The following is a 20,232-nucleotide window of genomic DNA, read 5'->3' as shown; positions in this document are numbered from 1 at the left end:
AGAAACTGTTACAGACTAACTACCCTGAATGCTTTCTGCCAGCCTTCATATTTTGAAACCATTTGGAATGGAGGCCCGGGAAAAAGATCCCAGAAGTGATTTTAGGGTTCTAAGTTATTGCCTGTGTTCTTGATATAAGACCTAAATTCTTGATCTCGACAATACTAGTCATAGCCAAAGATCTGGAATGGCTAGGGATCTTTTAAAAAACAACTTTTTCTTCCTTCCCAACTTGCACCCGGCAAATCAAAGTTGTTGGATAACTAGCAAGTAATATACTGGATCATAAAGAAGTGATTAATCCAACCCATTCTCAGTAGGAATCTGGCACTTCGGCGGAAGCGGAAGCTGTTTGCAAATGTGTTTTCTAGTTATATGGATTTCAGTCACCACCAGACGACATTGATCATGTAACACTAACAAACCTAACGTCAGATCTCGACAGTTGGCGAGAAATTATTGATAGATCAGCGCTAACCTACAGGCTTCACGATGTTATTGTAGGGCACAGAGTGGATTCAGAGTGGACTGATATTGCTAATATTGTTTTTGATCAATGTTGTTGTTCCATACCTCAATATCCCAGAGGTGATGTCAGCAGTCATTGATCACTTTAATTATCAGTTGCACTTGTCCTAGATGTAAATAACATGCTCTAATCTGACTTTCAATGCAGTCAGTTCATTATGGACAAACATCCCTGTCTAAATGAACTGCATTCAATAAAACCTGTTTTTGACAGCACTGTATACACACACACACACACACGATGCTGAAGGATGACTTATTGGGTGGGTCGTAGGTCCGTCAGGCAGCATGCTCACAAATCTGCTCAGCAAATCAGTCCCAGATGCCCCTACCGCTGCCTGCTGCCCCTGCATTCCTCCCAAACAAGCCTGTTACACAGCCTCCCAAAACACCACAACAGCCCTGCTCTGGATCAACAGACGGAACAAGCTAAAGAACAACCCCACAACAGCACTCACAAACTAGGCCAGAGAGACAGCGAATCATGCTCTACCAACCAAGCCATAGAATGTGTATGGAACCATCGCACAGGGAGCCTAATAACTTGCTAGGTCCTGTCGGTGAGCACCAGTATCACTGTCTGTGGCGTCATGGTCAACAGTACACTGCTCAGTACTGCAATTTTAACAGAACAACCACACTCTCTACAGACATCCCACCCATGCCGAATGTCAGAGGCAATTATAAGAGATGACCAGTTTAATTAAACATTTTATTTAAAAACAAAACAAACTGTGATGCCATGTTATAATGGACCTCTACACACACACACACACACACTTCGGTAGCTATTCAGACAGACCGTGAAGAACAGTCCTACTGTACAGTTCAACATGATCATCTCCATTCCCTGCGGACACGAACATGCAGACGTCAGTTAGCCAGACTGACAGAGGACTGGAGAGGGAGAGGGGTTAATAATACTGTTATTACTTGCCTATTGCCAGCAGCACAAAGGTAACGTACAGAAACACACACACAGGCCTTACAACTTCCTCATCATCATCATCATCATCTTAAAGCTGCGACAGTACAATTCACCTAGCTAGTGTCAGACAGAAACAGGATGCACTTAACAGCCTATTTTCCTATTGCATTATGTACAATTATTACAGTTTAAAACCTTTTTTTAAATGTTTAAATGTATTTGTTTAAATGGAGCAGAAATAATAAATCCTCTACAGTACAATTTCCAGGTATAAAAATATATTACCAATCTCCAGGAGTATTTACAAAGACACGTTTCTCTACAAAATGCAACTAGGTCTCTACAACATCAAGTAACTGTGCTGTTAAGCTCGTAGTCTAGTTGTATTAACTAAAACACCCCCAAAAATGGCTCAAATGTTCAGCACCTAGTATATAATACATTTGGCCTACACTACATGACCAAAAGTATGCGGACACCAGCTCGTAGAACATCTCATTCCAAAATCATGGGCATTAATATGGAGTTCGTCCCCCCCCCTTTCTGCTATAACAGCCTCCACTCTTCTGGGAAGGCCTTTCACTCGACGTTGGAACATTGCTGCAGGGACTTGTTTCCATTCAGCCACAAGAGCATTAGTGAGGTCGGCACTGATGTGGGGCGATTAGGCCTGGCTCACAGTCTGCGTTCCAATTAATCCCAAAGGTTCAATGGAGTGGAGGTCAGGGCTCTGTGCAGGCCAGTCAAGTTCTTCCACACCGATCTTGACAAACCATTTCTGTATGGACCTTGCTTTGTGCAGGGGGGCATTGTCATGCTGAAACAGGAAAGGGCCTGCCACAAAGTTGGAAGCACAGTATCGTCTGGAATGGCATATGCTGTAGCGTTAAGATTTCCCTTCACAGGAACTAAGGGGCCTAGCCCGAACCATTATTCCTCATCCACCAAACTTTACAGTTGCCGCACCTTATTCGGGCAGGTAGCGTTCTCTCCTGGCATCCGCCAAACCCATATTCGTCCGTTGGACTGCCAGATGGTGAAGTGTGATTCATCACTCCAGAGAACACGTTTCCACTGCTCCAGAGTCCAACGGCGGCAAGCTTTACACCATTCCAGCTGACGCTTGGCATTGTGCATGGTGATCTTAGGCTTGTGTGTGGCTGCTCGGCCATGGAGACCCACTTCATTCTACTGCCAATGTTTGTCTATGGAGATCGCATGGCTGTGTGCTCAATTTAACACACCTGGCAGCAACGGGTGTGGCTGAAATAGCCAAATTCACTTATTTGAAGAGGTGTCTGCATACTACTGTGTATATAGAGTGTATTTTCAGAAACCATTGAAAACAAATACTAAATTAACTTCATCATTTGGAGGAATTTGACTTTGAAAAGAAAGTGAAAAGAGCAGAAAGTTAAAGAAAAAAGGGGGGAATAAAAGAGGTATTGAAATCTCTGGTCTTCTCCACTCCTGTCCAGACAGGATATGACATGGGGATTTCCTGTGCCAGGTGACATCGTCAGGCTCCTTCTCGAGTCCCTTTTGATTGGTCCTCCTTAGTCTCTAGAAGAACATCCTGTAACGACAGCGGCACTTTACATTCGTTTCCACTTATGCATCTTGTGTACGCATGACATCACTCTTAACACGGTCCACCTCCCCCCACAGTCATTCATGTACTGTAAGCATTCAGAACATGTTCAGAATGTTATACATTCTACCGTGGTTTTTACAGAACCATGAGAGGATACCGACCACTACATTTTCATACAGGAGGAATCAAGGCCCAGGGAACCACTTTTGTTAAGAAAAATATTTATCAGGGGAGTGATGGGGAGGGTTGCATTATAGTGGCCAGAAGGGTCAACAGCAGGGGATGACACCCAAGATGCAAGGGAGGTGGGGCATTGAGGGAGGGAGGTGGGTCAAGAAAGGGGTGGAATGCTTTGTCTACGGCTTAGTATTTTCTTCTGGCTGACAACAGTGACTGGCGCCACCTGGTGGGGAAATAAATAGCAGTCACATCATTCCTGAATCTTGAAAGTTGTGCTTCTCAGATTACTCCTGGCACACAAATCATAATGACAACACACCATAACCTGACCCTACTGAATGTCAAGCATGTCAGGATTCTTTCTCTCACCATCCCATACGAGACAGAGAGGAGGAGGAGAGTGGAGGAATGTGTGTTTGAAAACAACAGGCCAAGGAGCCAGTGAGTGCTTCAGGGGTTAGATTAGGGGTCACCCAGGAAAATACAACTCGAGTAAAGGTATTTGGTTTAAAAATTAACTTAAGCATCAAAAGTAAAGGTATAAATCATTTGTAATTCCTCATATTAGACCAACCAGACGGCACGATTTTCTAGTTGTTTTGAGTTTACGGATGGTCAGGGGCACGCTCTCAAATGAAGCATTTGTGTTTTGTGAGTCTGCCAGAGCAGAGGTAGTAGGGATGACCTGGATGTTCTCGTTAAGTGTGTGAATTAGACCTTTTTCCTTTCCTGTTATGCATAAAAAGTTTTAAAAGTACTTTTGGGTGTCATGTATTGAGTAAAAAGTACATTATCTTCTTTAGGAATGTAGTGAAGTAAAAGTAGACAAAAATATAAATAGTAAAGTACAGATAGCCCAAGAAACAACTTTAGTCATTTAAAAGTATTTTTTACTTAAGTACTTTACAACACTGAAGTGGGGGGGGGGGGGGGGGGGGGCTCTTCAGGGAACCATACCTTCTTCACTTTGCCTATAAAGCATTTACATCACTGAAGGGGGGGGGCTCTTCAGGGAACCATACCTTCTTCACTTTGCCTATAAAGCATTTACATCACTGAAGGGGGGGGGGGCTCTTCAGGGAACCATACCTTCTTCACTTTGCCTATAAAGCATTTACATCACTGAAGGGGGGGGGGGGGCTCTTCGGGGAACCATACCTTCTTCACTTTGCCTATTAAGCATTTACGTCACTGAAGGGGGGGGGGCCTCTTCAGGGAACCATACCTTCTTCACTTTGCCTATAAAGCATTTACGTCACTGAAGGGGGGAGGGGGGGGGCTCTTCAGGGAACCATACCTTCTTCACTTTGCCTATTAAGCATTTACGTCACCGAAGGGGGGAGGGGGGGCTCTTCAGGGAACCATACCTTCTTCACTTTGCCTATAAAGCATTTACGTCACTGAAGTGGGGGGGGGGGGGGGGCTCTTCAGGGAACCATACCTTCTTCACTTTGCCTATAAAGCATTTACATCACTGCTTGTAAGAATAAAAGAGAGGAAAGACTAGGTACAACAAACTCAAAGCAGCCGGCATTCACGTGCAAGGCCGACGTGAGGTTCAGGATCACCTCTCTCCATGGGCATTGGGTGTTAATATTTAGCTCTGTGCTGCATGGCCATCCATTACAAGAAGCCTGTAACCATCATTAATTAGCTGGGTAAACACAGAGTAGCACAGGCCCTCGGGGATCACTGGGCCAGTACGGAGTCTAGGAAAACACACTGGCTGTGGTAGGTATGCTCACATTGTTGTTGTTGTGAGTCAACCATTGTATGAGATATGTGCACGTCCACAGGCACACACACACACTATTTGGAGAGTAAATGATTAGCCCTAATGGTCTATCCCTCAAGATTTGGCAACCCCCCCCCCCCCCCTCCAGTGCATGCACACACACCTGTATATGTTGGGGTCCAGCAGTACGTGTGTCTCCTGGGGCAGCTGGGAGAGGTGGACCACCTTGGTCTTCTGCTGTGGCCGGTCACTCTCATTCACCCACACATCAGGTAGTCTGGAGAGGGGGATAGAGATTGAGAGCAAGCGAGAGGGAAGGAGGAGAGAGAGAATGTGAGAGCACAAGGGAAGAAGGAGAGAAGAGAGTGAGGGAGAGAGAGAGGGGGAAGAGGTGACAGACAGTACAAATCTTGTAGTTGGCACCGTGGCCTCTCTGAGCTGGTGTCTGACTGGCATCTAACAGAAATGGGTTAAGAGGAGATTGCAGTGGTACAAATGCATGCTTCCTAAAGTGCTTGTCTAACTAAAGAGTGTATTTAGGTGTTATCTGTGGGAAACATTGGGAGAGGATCAATGCCAGTACTGGGCTCCTCTCTACTCCTGCTACAGTCGTCACGGTGTGCGTCACCAGGAAAGCATCCCAATGAACAAACAGAGAGAGAGAGAGAGAGAGAGAGGATGTGGGGGAGATGTGAATAAGCGGTGCCTGGTTCATCGTTAGCAGACTGCTTGGCTATAGATCATAGATTCAGAGAGGGGCAGATGAAAGCCCTAGGGGGAGGAAAGGAAGAAAGTGGATAGTGGATGAAAGGAGAAGAGAGAGGTATTAAAGAAATGGAGAGGCGAGAGGGGACCATACCCTTGCAGAGGGATGAACCCAAGTGGACAGAGACAAAACAAAAACTGCAGAAAAGCACCCAATAACATGCTAGGAGACAGAGAGGAAGGCCTCAGCTGTCGCCCGTGACGGTTTAAATCACAGCAAATACAATGCTCACTGTACACATAGGATGCTGCTGCAGCGCCGTAGCTGAGTGCTAGAAGTGACTACAATAACATCTGGTAGACATTCTCCATGGTAGTGTGGGTGACGGTTGCCTTTACAGCAACATGGTCCTTAGAGAGACATATCCAACTCTTAAACAAAACACTCTCACAGCTTCTGAAACGAGTGCCGCAATACGCCTCTTGCTCCTCCTCCTCCTACCCTTCTTCATCCAAACCCCAAAACAACAAAAATTCCAAAAGAGAGAGGTTTATTTTGGACATGTACCATGAAAGCGAGCGTCGTTTTGGCTTATAGCCCGTTTCCTGACCCAGAAAGTTGCTTCTATCGGAGATGAGCTCTCTGCGAGAGGGGTTTTAGACAGAGCAGAGCTGAGCTGACAGCCTGTTCCTCCAGCTGAGAAACTAATGGCTAGAGAGGAGGGCTGCACAGGGCTTTGTCTCAGTCTGAAGTGACTTCCTCTCCTTCTCTCCTCTGGCTGAGAGACTAATGGCCTGAGGAGGAGTAGGGCTACACAGGGCTGCAGCTCAATAGTCTGAAGAGGCTTTCTCTCCTCGTCTCCTCCCCTTCAATCATTTCCCTAATAATATAGTACGCCAACTACATAGCTAACTTACAATATTCCAGTCTGAAATGCACACAGCTGGTTATGATAGCTGTTATGATTGTCAAGGGAGCTCTTGGTCATTCATTCTCTCCTAAACTGGGCCACTGATCAAAATTAACCTATGGGAATACACCCAAGGAAAAGAGAAAGAGTTAGGGAGGGATGAAAGGATGGACAGAGATCACAGGGTAGCTCCCACGACACGAGTGAACTCATCCAGATCACTGACCCTTCTGGATGGAGACGCTAACCTAGGTATCCTCCTGTGTGTGTGTGTGTGTGGTTCGGTGGTAGGGTCACAGGTGATTGCCAGCCTCCTGCCCACAGCCACAGGACAAATTGACTAACCACCACTAAACGCCTGCTGACATTTACAGAGCAGGGGAGGAGAAGGATAGGAAGAGAGGAGGGGGAGGATAGCCCTCTGCTTGCCAGTAGTACAGGAGAGAAAAGGGAGCAAGGGGAGAGAAGAGGACTTTGGCCTTGTGTCTGCCAACAGGAGAGAGATGAAGAGCAGGATGTTGGGAGGAGAGGTAGAGGGGACGGTGGAGAAAAAGAGGGCAACTCACATGTCCTCGGGAGTCCAGTGGAGGAGGACTTTAACCTTCCCAGAATCTTCCTTCCTCCTCGCTATTACCTAGAGATAGAAGAAGAAGAGAGGTAAGACACCACCCAATAACAGAGACATTGGAAAAACAACACATTGTTGTTGAGGTCATACTGGAGAGATATTTGGAGAGACACACCCACCCACACACACACACCATCCCTAACCAAAGGCCTGATGCTGATGGCAAGTCAGTAAAAGGAATCAGACACCTGGCTCCAGTCTAATTAAGCCAGACTCAATCTGTCCTCCCTCCCACTCCGCAGACTAACACTGTTACTTCACTGGCCTGAAGACGCCAGTCCAGCCACTAAACATATACACACACCCTGTGTGTGGTAGGAACAATACAGCTCCCTGACTGACGTTAGTGCATTCCACAGTGAGTGAGTGAGTGTGACCCTGGACCAAGGTGAAGACTAGGAATGCTCTTTATCTTTACAAACACACAGATGGACGTGTGCATACACGCACACACACACACACACACAACGTAAGTCACAGCGTGAAAAGACATTACACTAGACTCTCTCCCATGGTTTTATTAGCTTTTTGCTTTGGCTTAGAGAAGGCCTGCTGGGTTTGCCTGGCTACCCAAAGTACTTGCTTCAGCCAAATGCTGCCGCGCCCACGGACGTTCATTTCTTCTCCGCAATGAGTCTGAATCCGAGTACCTCCCCGACGATGTCTAGAACACAAACACATTCTAACCATTCTGATTGGTCCCAGAAACTGATGGGTGGGGCCAGAGCCAGAACACACGTGGATAAAGCTGATAAAGATGTAAAGACCCAATCGTTGATGACTTTGTTTTGTACAACACCCATCATTTTGCCATCCCCACAATGATAGCAGTCTCAGACTTAAGTACGAAGTGAACAGAGCAGCGGAATAATTCAGTCGGAGTCGTCAGGCAACTGCTGGGTTCCTACGCTGTCTGTCTCTCTTGATTTCTCTGTGAAAACACTGGTAGAAGTTCTCCAACTGCATGTGTAGGGGAGAGATGGTGGGAGTGAGGGAGGACAGAGGCTGGAAGGAGGTGAAGAGGTCTGTTTTCTAAGCGGCTCCAACAACAGGCCTGGCTGGGTCTGGACTCTGGCATGTACGTCAGAGCAGTGTGTTTTGTGGGAGGGTTGCTGGCAGTTCCCTTTATTAGCAGTTTAATTAAAAAAAGGGGCACAGGAGTCCGTGTTATTCCCTGGCTGGGCCCTTCATTTTCAGCAGGCCTCAACACTGCACACATGAACTCATGTGAGTTTAAACCGTCAATTTTGGAAAACAAGTTGTGTGATTGTGATGCTTTAAAAATGTGTTTTATTTCGTTTTTAAATCAGCATTTCATCTCAGCAGGCTTTTCACTTGAAATAAATGAAGTTTTAATTGGCCCTGGTCAGCCAGTCGACTGCCTGCCACTCTCCCAGCCTCTAGCTGGCTCAATGGAAGTTGTCAACTTTTTGTGAATCTTTGTTTTCATTTCAACAACTTTCTACTTGTGATGTGCTAGACGCATTGAGCAAGATTGCTTCATCCAAAAGATCCATTCTTGCTGCAGCTTTAAGCTCCTCTGATTGCAGAATCCTTAATACATGTTTACCAGAAGTATTTTTGGTGCCATCCTCAGGGTCTGGAAAGTGGCCCACAAACTCCCCCTTCAAAAGGTGGTGTCGGGTCACCTAAGTAATTAGAGCCCTATGTCCAAACTCTTGCCGAGCAAAAATGATAGAACCCTTTTGGTAAATACTCAGATCCTTTTTAACTACGAATGATGAAATAGTATGAATAAATGAATCAAAATAACGCTCATGAAAATATGTCAATCATTTTAATATGTTGGTAACCCGTTGTATAAAAGTTATAATGCCAGAGAAGCCGGTGTTTGGAGGATACATTTGCACGATTTGCAGGCCCTCGACTAGGTCTCGGTCCTAACACCCGTGCCAATATATCCTCCAAACACCGGCTTCTCTGGCATTATCACTTAAATGGAAACCAGTCAGGTTTCAGACCAGGTGATAGAACCATCTCTGCTACTTCTTTGGTTTTAAATTATGTTCTTAAATTGTTTGGATAACAAGTAACACTGCACTGCCCTTTTTGTTGCCCTGTCTAAAGCCTTCGACAGAGTTTCACCCATTACTTGTTCAGAGGTTTCATCAATTGGCCTGGACCAGGCTGTTCGCCAAATTTCAGTTGCTTTATTAGCAGAATAATTAAAAGGGGCATGGGAGTACAGTGTAGAGAATCATTGTACCATCTAAACCACTGAAATATATATATTTTTTCCATAAACCAAAAACATTGTATTTTCAGTTGTTTGAAGCAATTGTACAAAACCTAAAGAAAGACGCAAAATTGAAACTTAAGAGCGGAAAGCATAGAAATAAAGCACATATACACCTCTTCTTCTCACATATACTTGCTTTCAATGAGAATGACAGCTCTATAACTCACATTTCTATGTGAATTTGGTTGGGTCACCCAAAAAGTTACAGATTGGCTGCTTTAACAAAAGGACAGAACACAGTGTGTATTTACTGATGGTGCTAAATCGGGTTCTCTTGACATAAAGGGTGTCCTACAGGGATCAATTCGTGTTCCGCTAAAAAGAAAGAAAAAGAAAACATCCACCTGTATGCAGGTGACACTGTGGTGTATGCTATTGACCCCGCATCTGACCAGACCCTGTCAGTCTCAATCTTTCGCTATTGCCCTCCAAGAAGGCCTTTGCTGAGTGCAGGTAAAACCCAGAACATGTTATTTTCCAAATCACATAAGAATCTGATGATTTATGCATAAGTACTCCTTAGGGGTGTAATGGTACACGTATTCGTACCGAAACGTTCTGGTCAGGTACCTCGATTCGGTCGCACTGAACCCGAATGAATACATAAAAAACAAATATTACAAAATAAAAATAATACGTCTTTTAGGCAATGCATACGCTGCGTAGTAGTAGGCCGTAAATCTGAACTAAAACAAACATTCCGTTAAAACTAGCGCCTACGCGGACATCGGAATCAAAATGACCTTAACTGGCGCATTTCACATTTTGTGAGGCGCAGCCAAGGACGAGTTCTGTACGATGGGGAGGTTGATAAACCCGAATTGGGAAGATCATCAACAATCGTTTAAATCTCCAGTTTGAGGACATTCAGGCTTCCCCAGCTGATTACAACTGATATGGGCAGAGAGTTGTGGATAAAACGTTAACAGTATGTGGCCACGCTCAACAAGAATATCCTATGCAGCTGCCAACACCTCAAATGTGTTGACACATTTACTCTGACATCACCTGAGTACACCGGAGCAAGACGGAAACGCAAAGAAACACAACATCGTCTCACCTTCGGCATTCAAGCATTCCTTGGAAGCTGACTCTGACCGGGCCAAATACATTACAAGAGCGATAGGTAGGCTGTTTTATTAATTGCTTTATAACCACAAACATACCCAAGCACGGTGATTGAGAATAGGGGGGTTTCAGCGCCTTACGAACTTCCTCTTGCACCAACTTAAGCAAATAGGTTGTACCCGCTCTATATGAGCAAGCCAAAGATGCGGTTTTGAATGAATTGGCCAACGCACCCCTATGTGTTGCGCTTACGTAACAGTGACAGACATCACATTACCCTGGAATAGGAGATGTGCCGTGCTACAGACGTGCCCCTTTATGAGCATCCCAACTGCGCATCTGGCACTGAAGGAGACAGTGTCATGGTGTGTTCGTAACCAAGTGGGAATTTACCACATACGACTGGGGAAAACCCACTTGAATGGCCCTCCAACTGGTACTTACTTGTGGGAAACTTGTCAATGATCTGAAGCACACACTTCTCCCACATGATTACCTCCGGTGTCGCCTACTAAGGAAATGGGCTCGAGCAGCATTTGGCAGTTAAATGCAGCAAAACATTCCTAAAAAAAAAATCTATTGTGGGTAAAAAAAAAACACGTTTACAAGCATGTTGGCTGTAGTTTTAGTTTATGGTTGACGCAGCTTGTTGGCAATTAGCTACTGGCGTTTCTCAACGTGTTCAAATCACATGAACGCATCCAACTGGTATTTATGACTTCACAACTCTAAATTCCCACCTCCCAGAAGGTGACAAATGCAGCATCAGAGTGGAAACATGAGAGGACCAACATGACAATCCCGTCACAACAGAATGCCAGGAATATTGTGAAGGGAACTTCACCGAAACTGAACCGTGACCCCCAAAAACATATCAAACCGTGGGTTTGATGAACAGTTACACCCCTAGTACTTTGGATTGTGCCCTCGTTGATCGTGTCCCCTCTTATAAATATCTGGGCATCTGGATGAACGAAAAGCATGTTGATGAATAAGTTACGAAATTAATCGGTCAAATAGGCTTCCAATATAGGGACAAATGGTGTATTTTGTTAAATAGCAGAAAACAAAATCATCCAGTCAACATTCATTCCGGGTTATTGACTATGGGGATTTGTCTATATGAATGCAGCTACCACTGTACTGAAGCCGTTGGGCACAGTTTATCACAGTGCATTATTACGGGCGATAGGTTCCGTACACATCATTGCATTTTGTATCAGAAAGTAGGCTGGCCCTCCACGAAGTCTCGTAGATCGAGGCATTGTGCTCTTTTTTTGTCTATAAACTGCCATCATACCTTACCTCATTGTTAAACTTCAGACATAGAAGTTACCAGACCCGGACTCAGGGATGGCTAACCCTGGAGAGCCCTTCAAATCTCCACCGAATTAGGTAAATCTGATTTGATGTTTTCTCCAAAAGTCCTTAAAGTTAGAGTTGGTGCCTCTAGAGCAATTCAGGCAGATGTTAGAGGGCTTTTTACTGAAGAATGTGTTTGTTTCATACGGTTGTGTTTACTTTTCACATATTGTGTAATTGATGCGTGTATAGAAAGACATGTATAATAGTGCAATGGTTGTGTATTGATGTGTTCATGCAGGCCTCATCTGCATAAAGAGAACGTGGTCTCAGCATGACTCCCAGCTTAAATAAAAGTTTAAATTTTAAAAAATACGAATAAACTCCTCTGTACAGCTGAGACCGTTATTCTGTAGGTCTGCTGTGCCCTCTGCTGTCTGAACAGTGAAGTACAGTGTGTGTGTGCAGGACCCCGCATGGTCTGCTGCAGCTGGATCCCTGACCATGCTGTGGTAGACGACGGTGATGGTGAGTGTGTGCTACTACTAACCGTGCTGTGAAACACCACACTGTGTCCGTTGCCTAGGCTCTCTATATGTGTAGCCAGGTTGAGGCAGATGGCACGGTGTCTGATAGCATCCATGGTCTGGGCATCAAAGAAGTCGTGAGGTCGTGCTGGAGGGACAGAACACACTGGGGTGAGAGAGGGGGAGCGTTAAACTGAGGTTCATAGGTCGGGAGGTCAGAGGGGATTAGCCAATCAGATGGATCTGACCCTCGTAGATATTCATCATCAAAACGTTTCCCACCACCCGATTGGTTAAGACGCTTGGTTTGAATGCCAGGCAACCTGATCAGTGAGTACATGATTGGTTTATTGATTGATTGTATGATTGAGTGTGTGCCCGTGCATATCTGTGTGTGTATACACATACTTGCATTTGTGGGTGCTTGTATTGCCATCCTTATGGGTACCAGAAATGCCCAAAAGTCCCAGAGGACAAAGGCTATTTTAGGCTTAGGTTTACAGTTAAAATTAGGGCAACAATTAGGGAAAATAGGATTTTTAATGGAAATCAATTTCAGGTCCCCACAAGGATAATAAAACATATGCTGTGTGTGTATTGCGTGTGTTTATATGTGCGTGTGTGTGTTTCTCGGATACGTACGTAAAGACCGCCTGCGTTTGTTCTTGAGTTTCCGCCTCTTGTTAAGCCCCGCCTTCGAAGGTGAATCCTCCTTCATCTTGCCCTGATTGGCCAGCTTGTTGGAGTTCTGGGAGCTGAAGTGGGTGGGTACGTGGCGCGCTAGCCCCCCCTGGGAGGCAAACGTGGCATTGCAGCCCCCCACCACACACTGACAAAGATGGAGACAACACCAGTGAGAACACGGACTAGTAGATTTAATAGTAGATCGCTTATACAACAGCACTTACATAGAGAATAACAGTATTGGTCGTTCTATTGAAATCTAGCTGATTTCTATTTCAATAATAGCTCAAAGGGTTTAATACAGGGGAAACTGTAGGTCTGGGTATAGAAGGCACAGTTCAATGGCACCATTCAATATAATATCATGCATTAGCTTCACACAGGGTAGTGTGTGACAAGTGTATTGTGTTGGAGATCATTAGAATCATTCTAAGACTAGAATAATCTATAGCACCTGACATGTATATACAGAAGGTATGAAAGTATTCACACCCCTCGACTTTAGCCACAATTTGTTGTGCTACAACCCGATTTTCAAATGTCCAAGTGGAATTATGTTTTGACAAATGTTCACTAATGAATTAAAACTGAAAGCAGAAATGTGTTGCGTCAATAAGTATTCAACCCCTTTGTTGTGGCAAACCTAAATAAGTTCAGGAGTAAAAATGTGCTTAAGTCACATCATAAGTTGCATGGACTTAAGTGTTTAACATGATTTTTGAATGACTACCTCATCTCTGTACCCCACCCATACAATTATATGTAAGGTCCCTCAGTTGAGCAGTGAATTTCAAACAGATTAAACCACAAAGACCAGGGAGGTTTACCAATGCATCGCAAAGAAGGGCACTTATTGGTGGGTAAAAAATAATAATTTAAAAGCAGACATCGCATATCCCTGCATCATGTTATGGGTATGCTTGTCATTAACTAAGACTTTTCTTTAGGATAAAAATAAACGGAACAGAGCTAAGCACAGGTCAAATCCTAGAGAAAAACCTGGTTCAGTCTGCTTTCCAGCAGACACTGGAGACAATCTCACCTTTCAGCAGGACAGTAACCTAAAACACTAGGTCAAATAGACACAGGAGTTGCTTACCAAGACGACATTGAATAATGTTCCGTAAATGTTCCGGAGTGGCCTGGTTACAGTTTTGACATAAATTGGCTTGAAAATCTAATACGAGACTTGAAAATGGCTGTCTAGCAATGAGCAACAACCAACTTGACAGAGCTTGAAGAATATAAAAATAATGTGCAAATATTGTACAATCCAGGTGTGCAAAGCTCTTAGAGACATACCCAGAAAGACTCACAGCTGTAATCTCTGCCAACGGTGATTCTAACATGTATTAACTCAGGGGTGGGAATACTTCTGTAAATGAGATATTTCTGTATTTCATTTTCAATAAATTAGCAAAAATAAATAAAAACATGTTTTCACTTTGTCATTATGAGGTATTGTGTAGATGGCCGAGGGAAAAACAATTGAATACATTTTGAATTCAGGCTGTAACACAACTAAATGTGGAATAAGCCAAGGGGTATCAATACGATGAAGGCTCTGTATATGACATGAGGATGTGGTTTGCAGAGTCAGTGCTTTGATGTTGTGTGTGTGTGACAGTGAAGGGATGTCGAGCGAGCGACCGAACAGGAAAATGGAAGAAAGGAAGGCGTTTTCTCACCTTGAATGGTTTGTCTCCGCTGTGTGAGACCATGTGTCTCTGGAGCCAGCTCTGACTGGTCGACGGGGTGTTGTACACCTTGCAGCCTTTCCACAGGCACACAAAAACCTGGCGAGAGGACAGCAACACTGTTAAACACACGTCTCTTCACAGGTCACCCACAACCTAGCTCTTATGAGTTACCCAAGATGCAATGTTAGAAACTAAATGTCCTACTATCCTAGAGAATTGTAGTAGTTGGCAGATGAACATTTCATATATAAATTCAATGACGGACCATTTTTAACTGAAGCACCTAGAAACTCAAGCCCCCATAAACTGACCCCCGCCCCCTCTCTGAACCTACAGTTCCAAGAGAGATAAAACATCAAGCGGTCTTTGTGCAGCAGTACTACTCATCTGGAGTTAGTTTAACACAGGATGTTTGGATTATCTTCAAGATGGAGAAGAGGGGGATTGATATTTTGAAGACAGGGTTGTGGTGGTGGAGAAGAGGAGAATACGAGTTGGAGGCGTAAAACTCGAAGGTGAAGGAGGAAGGGGATAGAAGATGGTGAGCAGGCAGGCAGGACAGAGAAGATGATATAGGAAGTGAAGGATAGAAGAAAAGAAAAAAAACATACCCCTCCCCGTTGTCCGTCCACGTGCACGCCCCTGATGTGCTCAGCCAGGTCTGGGCTGGTGGTAAAGAGGAGCTGGCACTGGTCCCAGCAGCAGGTGTATGCCACGCCCTTACCCACCGACGGGGTGGCGGTGCCCGGGCCGTGCCCGTTCATCATGGCAGGTGTGGAGCGCCCGCTGGAAGCTGTGCTCTCCATGTCCATCAGAGTACTGCTGATACTGAGAGAGAGAGGGAGGGAGATGGGGTCAGCACAGAGATCTGTTGTACTACATAACAAATCAAATGTTATTAGTCACATCTTACCTTGAAATGCTTAGTTACAAGCCCTTAACCAACAATGCAGTTAAGAAAATAGAGTTAAGAAAATATTTACTAAATAAACTGGAGTAAAAAAACAAGAGTAACAAAATAACAATAATGAGGCTGCATACAGGGGCTACCGGTACCGAGTCAAAGTGCAGGAGTACAGGTTAGTCGAGGCAGTTGAGGTAATATGTGCACGTAAGCAGGGGTAAAGTGACTATGCATAGATAAACAGTGAGTAGCAGCAGCGTAAAAAAGGGGGAGGGGTCAATACAGCCATTTAATTAGCTGTTCAGCAGCCTTATGGTTTGGGAGGTTAGATGCTGTTAAGCAGCATTTTGGACCTAGACTTCTTGGTCTGGTACCTCTTGTTGTGTCGTAGCAGAGAGAACAGTCTGACTAGGGTGGCTGAAGTCTTTGGAAATTTTTAGGGCCTTCCTCTGACACCGCCTGGTATAGAGGTCCTGGGTGGCAGGAACCTTGGCCCCAGTGATGTACTGGGCCGTACGCCCTACCCTCTGTCGCGCCTTGCGGTCGGTTCTAGTCATGGGTTTGGACAGCCTCAGTCACTATATCTTGGTGATTTAGTGCGTTTATAGCATGTGCCGACACTCCTCTTCAACAGACGGTGCCACTTCTCTGGGGCATATGAGGTTTAGTATGCCTGGTCTACAAGGAGGGATATGAGGGTGTCATGGCGGATTTTAATCTCAGGCCACTATAGACATAGAAGTATATCCCTTCATCCTCACACACAAAGCCTCTCAGAGTGCACTAGTGACTCAGTAATGCTACCATGTTGGACTGAATGAAGAGAAAGTGACACACACACACCTCATAAGGCTGCCTGCCTCCAGCTGCTCCCCTGCTCTGTTCCTGAGGTCCTCAGTGCCAGCAGGGGAACAAAAGTTACATTGAGACCATGCAGCTGCCCAAACAGCAGAGCTCTCTCCTCCATTCACTCGCTCTTTTCTTACTACAGGCCTTTCTACCCCGGCTAGACAAAGCAACACACCAGGACGGGAGAGGGGGGGGGGATCCCCTCTCCTTCAGATACAACAGGAGCTGAAATGTAGTAACACAGGGTCTTAGGCCTTTAACTGGGTTTCTTTTGTTAGCTACCCGCTACAGGTCATCTTATGGCTACAGACTGAGACAATCTACTGGGATCCAGAAAGGGAATCATCCCACTATTTTAGCAGCAATAGGAGAAGGGTGGATATCGAGGTGTGTGAAATGGTTGATTTCTCTGCTTCCGTCTGAATAAGAAAAGTATGGGTATATTGTTATTTTCTGTTGGCTAGTCTAGTGATATTCAGACATTGTGTACAGGGGAAAATCTATATGTATTAGTATATGGTCGATAGGACCCTATATCTACACTGGACTTTTGCATACAGGCTTTTGCATGTGTGTCTGTGTGTTGACTTCTGTTGTTACATGCACATAAAGAGTCACACAGGCATAACCGGAATTCTGCACAGTGTTAGGTGAATCAGATCGGCGAAACTCACTGCTTCGGCAGGGCCGAGTAAACCCAGAGTAAATTATCCTAAGTTGCTACTGTAAGAGAGTTGAGCAGCGAGTTGCATACATCATTACTCATTTCTAACACCTTAGATCTGATTCACTCTCTCGTTCTGCACTAGTTAATGATCCAGTGGAAGTTCCATCTTGGCCATTTCACATAATGGCATGGGGAATTCTGGGTACACATCTAAATATCTCAGAAAGACTTGTGTGTGTGTGTGTGATTCCCTCATGTGCATGTGGGCGAGAATCTGTGTGTGTGTGTGTATAGGACTCATCTCAACATAGACATCCTGTAACTACAGTGACCCAGCCACAAGGCCAAACCAACTAGAAGGCGATGAGGAGTTGTGTTGACCACACTGACACGTCTGTAAGTGTGTGTGTGTGTGTGTAGATATGTTAGTGTGTGATTATAATTTTCTTTGTCTCAGTGCTCCACTTGTGAAATTACTCATGGGACTTTCACCAAACGGTTTTCAAGGATACATGCCAACTTGGACGATCTTACTCACTGAATTGGTTCATAAGATAAAATCAAGTCTGAAATGTTCATATTGCTGGTGTCTCTCTTTTTAAAACGTGGTGTTATAGTAGCTACGTTATTACACAATGAGCATCGTGGTGGCCAAGTGGCAATGCAGGCCATACATGGACATTATGTCCAGATGCGGGTGTACGTGCAGCGTGGAATCATTCCGTTGAAACCTAAAGGCAAACCTAGGCCTATTCAACTATCGGTTAAAACTATGCATGTACCCAAATGTTGTCAACTGTCCATAACGCATCGTTGCGCATTGGGTGGTGATGCATTGTAGCAAAACAAACCCGATTGTTACGCTAAACTGTTGTTTGGCAAAAGACAAAGTACGGAGATATCACACAACACTGTAAAATTGCAAGGATAGTGAATGCTACTCGTGACAATGTAGTTTGATCACAAACGTCAACACCTTATCGACATTGAATCATTGTTAGTGTGGGCTGGTAACATTGTTGCGCTGCTTTGTATTCAACATTTGACTGGGTATTAGTAATGCACAGACCTGTCTTCCGAATCCATTCGACTGAGAGGTTCTCCATCCGAGGAGGATATCTCGACACTGGCCCGTCTTTTGATACCGTGGTCGGTTTTCTCCGTGGATTCCTCGCTTTTGGTCTTGTCGGAGCTAGGAGGCGAGGACACGCTCTCCTCTCTTTGTTCTTGATTCAGCTCCACGGTGCTCTCCCCGGTTTCGGTACTACTCGCAGGGATTCCCTCCACGGGACTTTTAACCGGTTCAGACAGTTCACAGGCCGGTTCGTCTTCTTTGTTGCCATTTTCCGTGGGTAAAACCGATTCTTTGGCGACTTCTGGTGCGACTGAAGGCTTCTCCTCTTTGCTGTCTCCGTTGCTCACGTCCATTTCTGTTTCGTCCTCGTTGTCACCCGGTTCCTGTTTCGAGTCTGCAGGGCCCTGCTTATTATTCCTGTTCTCTCCCTTGGCCAATGTTCCATTTTGCTCGTTTGCCGGTGTGGAGTCTTGTTCGGTACCGTTGGTTGTAACTGCAGCCATGTTTACAGCTCTTAGTAAGCTATTTTGTGTTGTAGGCTACTACCCCCCCAAAAGTTGGTTCTTTCTCCCAATCGCATGCGCTGCTTCACCATGAGCGTTCAACCGGGACGCGAGGGGAGGAGGCATAACCATGACGTAGTCCCCCGCATTGTGGACCGTTCCACGTGTTCCAGAGAACTATTGTTATATTTGTTTTATATCTACAAAAACATTGTTCCAGAAAACACAACATTGACATAATTTAAAGTGAAATGTTAGGGCCAATCACCCATTAATACATTTCAGTCATAAATCTAGACAATTCTTACCACCATACCGGTGTTCCACTCTTAGCGGGCCTAGCATATGTGTAATTATGTTTTTGTATAAAGCCTAGATTCAGGACTTTTCAGCTCAAATTATTATGTAGAATTCTTGCCACCAACAAAATGTTGAATATTTGGGGCATAAAACCATCGAAGCTCGATCCGTTGTGCGGATACAGAATCAATAGACCATTTATTTTGGTATTGCCCTCAGGTAGCCTGTTTCTGGTCTCAGGTTCAGGAATGGCTGAAAATGCATAGCATTGATCTAAAATTGATCCTAGAAATAGTACTGTTAGGAGATCTGGAGAGACCGGGTCAGTCAATTACTAATATACTAATAGTCTTAGTAAAAGTATTTATCTTCAATACTCAATCTGTAGATTCTATTAGATTAGATTGAAATTGTACGTTAAACATCATAGCATAGTTGAAAGATATATGTTGAGTAGAACTTTGTAGAGGGTGGCCAGCAGAGATAGATGGGATGGGCTGAGGGAAGCTGAGGGTTGGGATGTGGAATTGGAGACAAGTGGGAGTGGAGTTGCTGTGTGAGAGAGAGAATGGTGGTCAGACAGTCAAAAATGAAGTCAAAATAAAACAATAAAAAGTAGGTTTGAATAACACTGAGGGGCAGAGTGTTTTTACAGCTAATGCCGGTGTTGTACCGAAAATCTCCCACCTGCCAGAATCCCCCACCCCCCCATTCTAATTTCTGGCAGGGGAGAGAGTTTCGGCACAACACGGGTTTGCCTGCCGTGCAGGTGTTTGTACACATGCATATACACACACTCTCATTCACATAAACGCATACAAGAACACACACATACATGTAATAGTGCCAGACATGCACACAAACATATATTGCTGTTATGATTTTAGTTGTCCTTGATGTCCTTTGGAGGAGGGGGGTCTCGAACGGTTGTGGGACAGCTACTGGGGAACTGTGGGGGGGACCTTGGTTTGGCCAGGTGGGAGATCTGTCAAAGTGCCCTTGAGCAGGGCGTTGACCCTGGATGCTTCTGTGTGTTGCTCTGAATAGAAGTCTGTTGGATGACTGGTGTGGTGTAGTTGTTGAGCTGCAAGTATATTGTATGTTTCGGGTATTCAATAAACTTTTTTTTTAAGTGTTCCAGAAAACAACATTGACATCATTTAAAGTGAAATGTAGGGCCAATC

At 44.7% G+C, this 20,232-nt stretch overlaps 1 protein-coding gene and 1 non-coding gene across 3 annotated transcripts; both read right to left on the bottom strand.

The window, feature by feature from the left end:
• Nucleotides 1–1,037: 1,037 nt before the first annotated feature.
• LOC116355126 (small Cajal body-specific RNA 14) lies at nt 1,038–1,167 on the bottom strand. Its single transcript, XR_004204370.1, has one exon.
• Nucleotides 1,168–1,222: 55 nt separating this feature from the next.
• On the bottom strand, nt 1,223–19,087 carry LOC109864488 (zinc finger protein AEBP2). 2 transcript variants are annotated; one of them, XM_020452325.2, is made up of 8 exons: nt 18,240–18,859; nt 15,362–15,578; nt 14,739–14,846; nt 13,009–13,195; nt 12,390–12,514; nt 7,148–7,215; nt 5,129–5,242; nt 1,223–3,032 (listed from the first exon to the last, which is right to left on the bottom strand). In XM_020452325.2, the coding sequence occupies exons 1-8, from the start codon at nt 18,746–18,748 to the stop codon at nt 3,020–3,022; spliced, it is 1,341 nt and encodes a 446-aa protein (XP_020307914.2). In that variant the 5' UTR covers nt 18,749–18,859; the 3' UTR covers nt 1,223–3,019. The 2 variants fall into 2 exon arrangements, with proteins under 2 accessions (XP_020307914.2, XP_020307913.2); XM_020452324.2 differs by having other exon boundaries at nt 1,227–3,032; nt 12,390–12,532; nt 18,240–19,087.
• Between the last annotated feature and the right edge of the window lie 1,145 nt (nt 19,088–20,232).

The sequence above is a fragment of the Oncorhynchus kisutch genome, linkage group LG19 (assembly GCF_002021735.2).
Source record: "Oncorhynchus kisutch isolate 150728-3 linkage group LG19, Okis_V2, whole genome shotgun sequence".
Taxonomy (NCBI): Eukaryota; Metazoa; Chordata; class Actinopteri; order Salmoniformes; family Salmonidae; genus Oncorhynchus; species Oncorhynchus kisutch.
Note: the sequence above shows the minus strand (reverse complement) of the source record. Positions and strands in the feature narration are given on the sequence as shown.

What these genes read in the sequence shown, in the direction of transcription:
- LOC109864488 (XM_020452324.2), bottom strand. Translation starts at nt 18,748, where the DNA reads ATGGCTGCAGTTACAACCAACGGTACCGAACAAGACTCCACACCGGCA. An exon ending in GCGGAGACAAACCATTCAAG is followed by an intron (nt 13,196 to 14,738) that starts GTGAGAAAACGC and finishes CATCTTTGTCAG; the next exon opens with TGTGTGGTGGGGGGCTGCAA. An exon ending in CACTGGACTCCCGAGGACAT is followed by an intron (nt 5,243 to 7,147) that starts GTGAGTTGCCCT and finishes CCCCCTCTCCAG; the next exon opens with ACTACCTGATGTGTGGGTGA.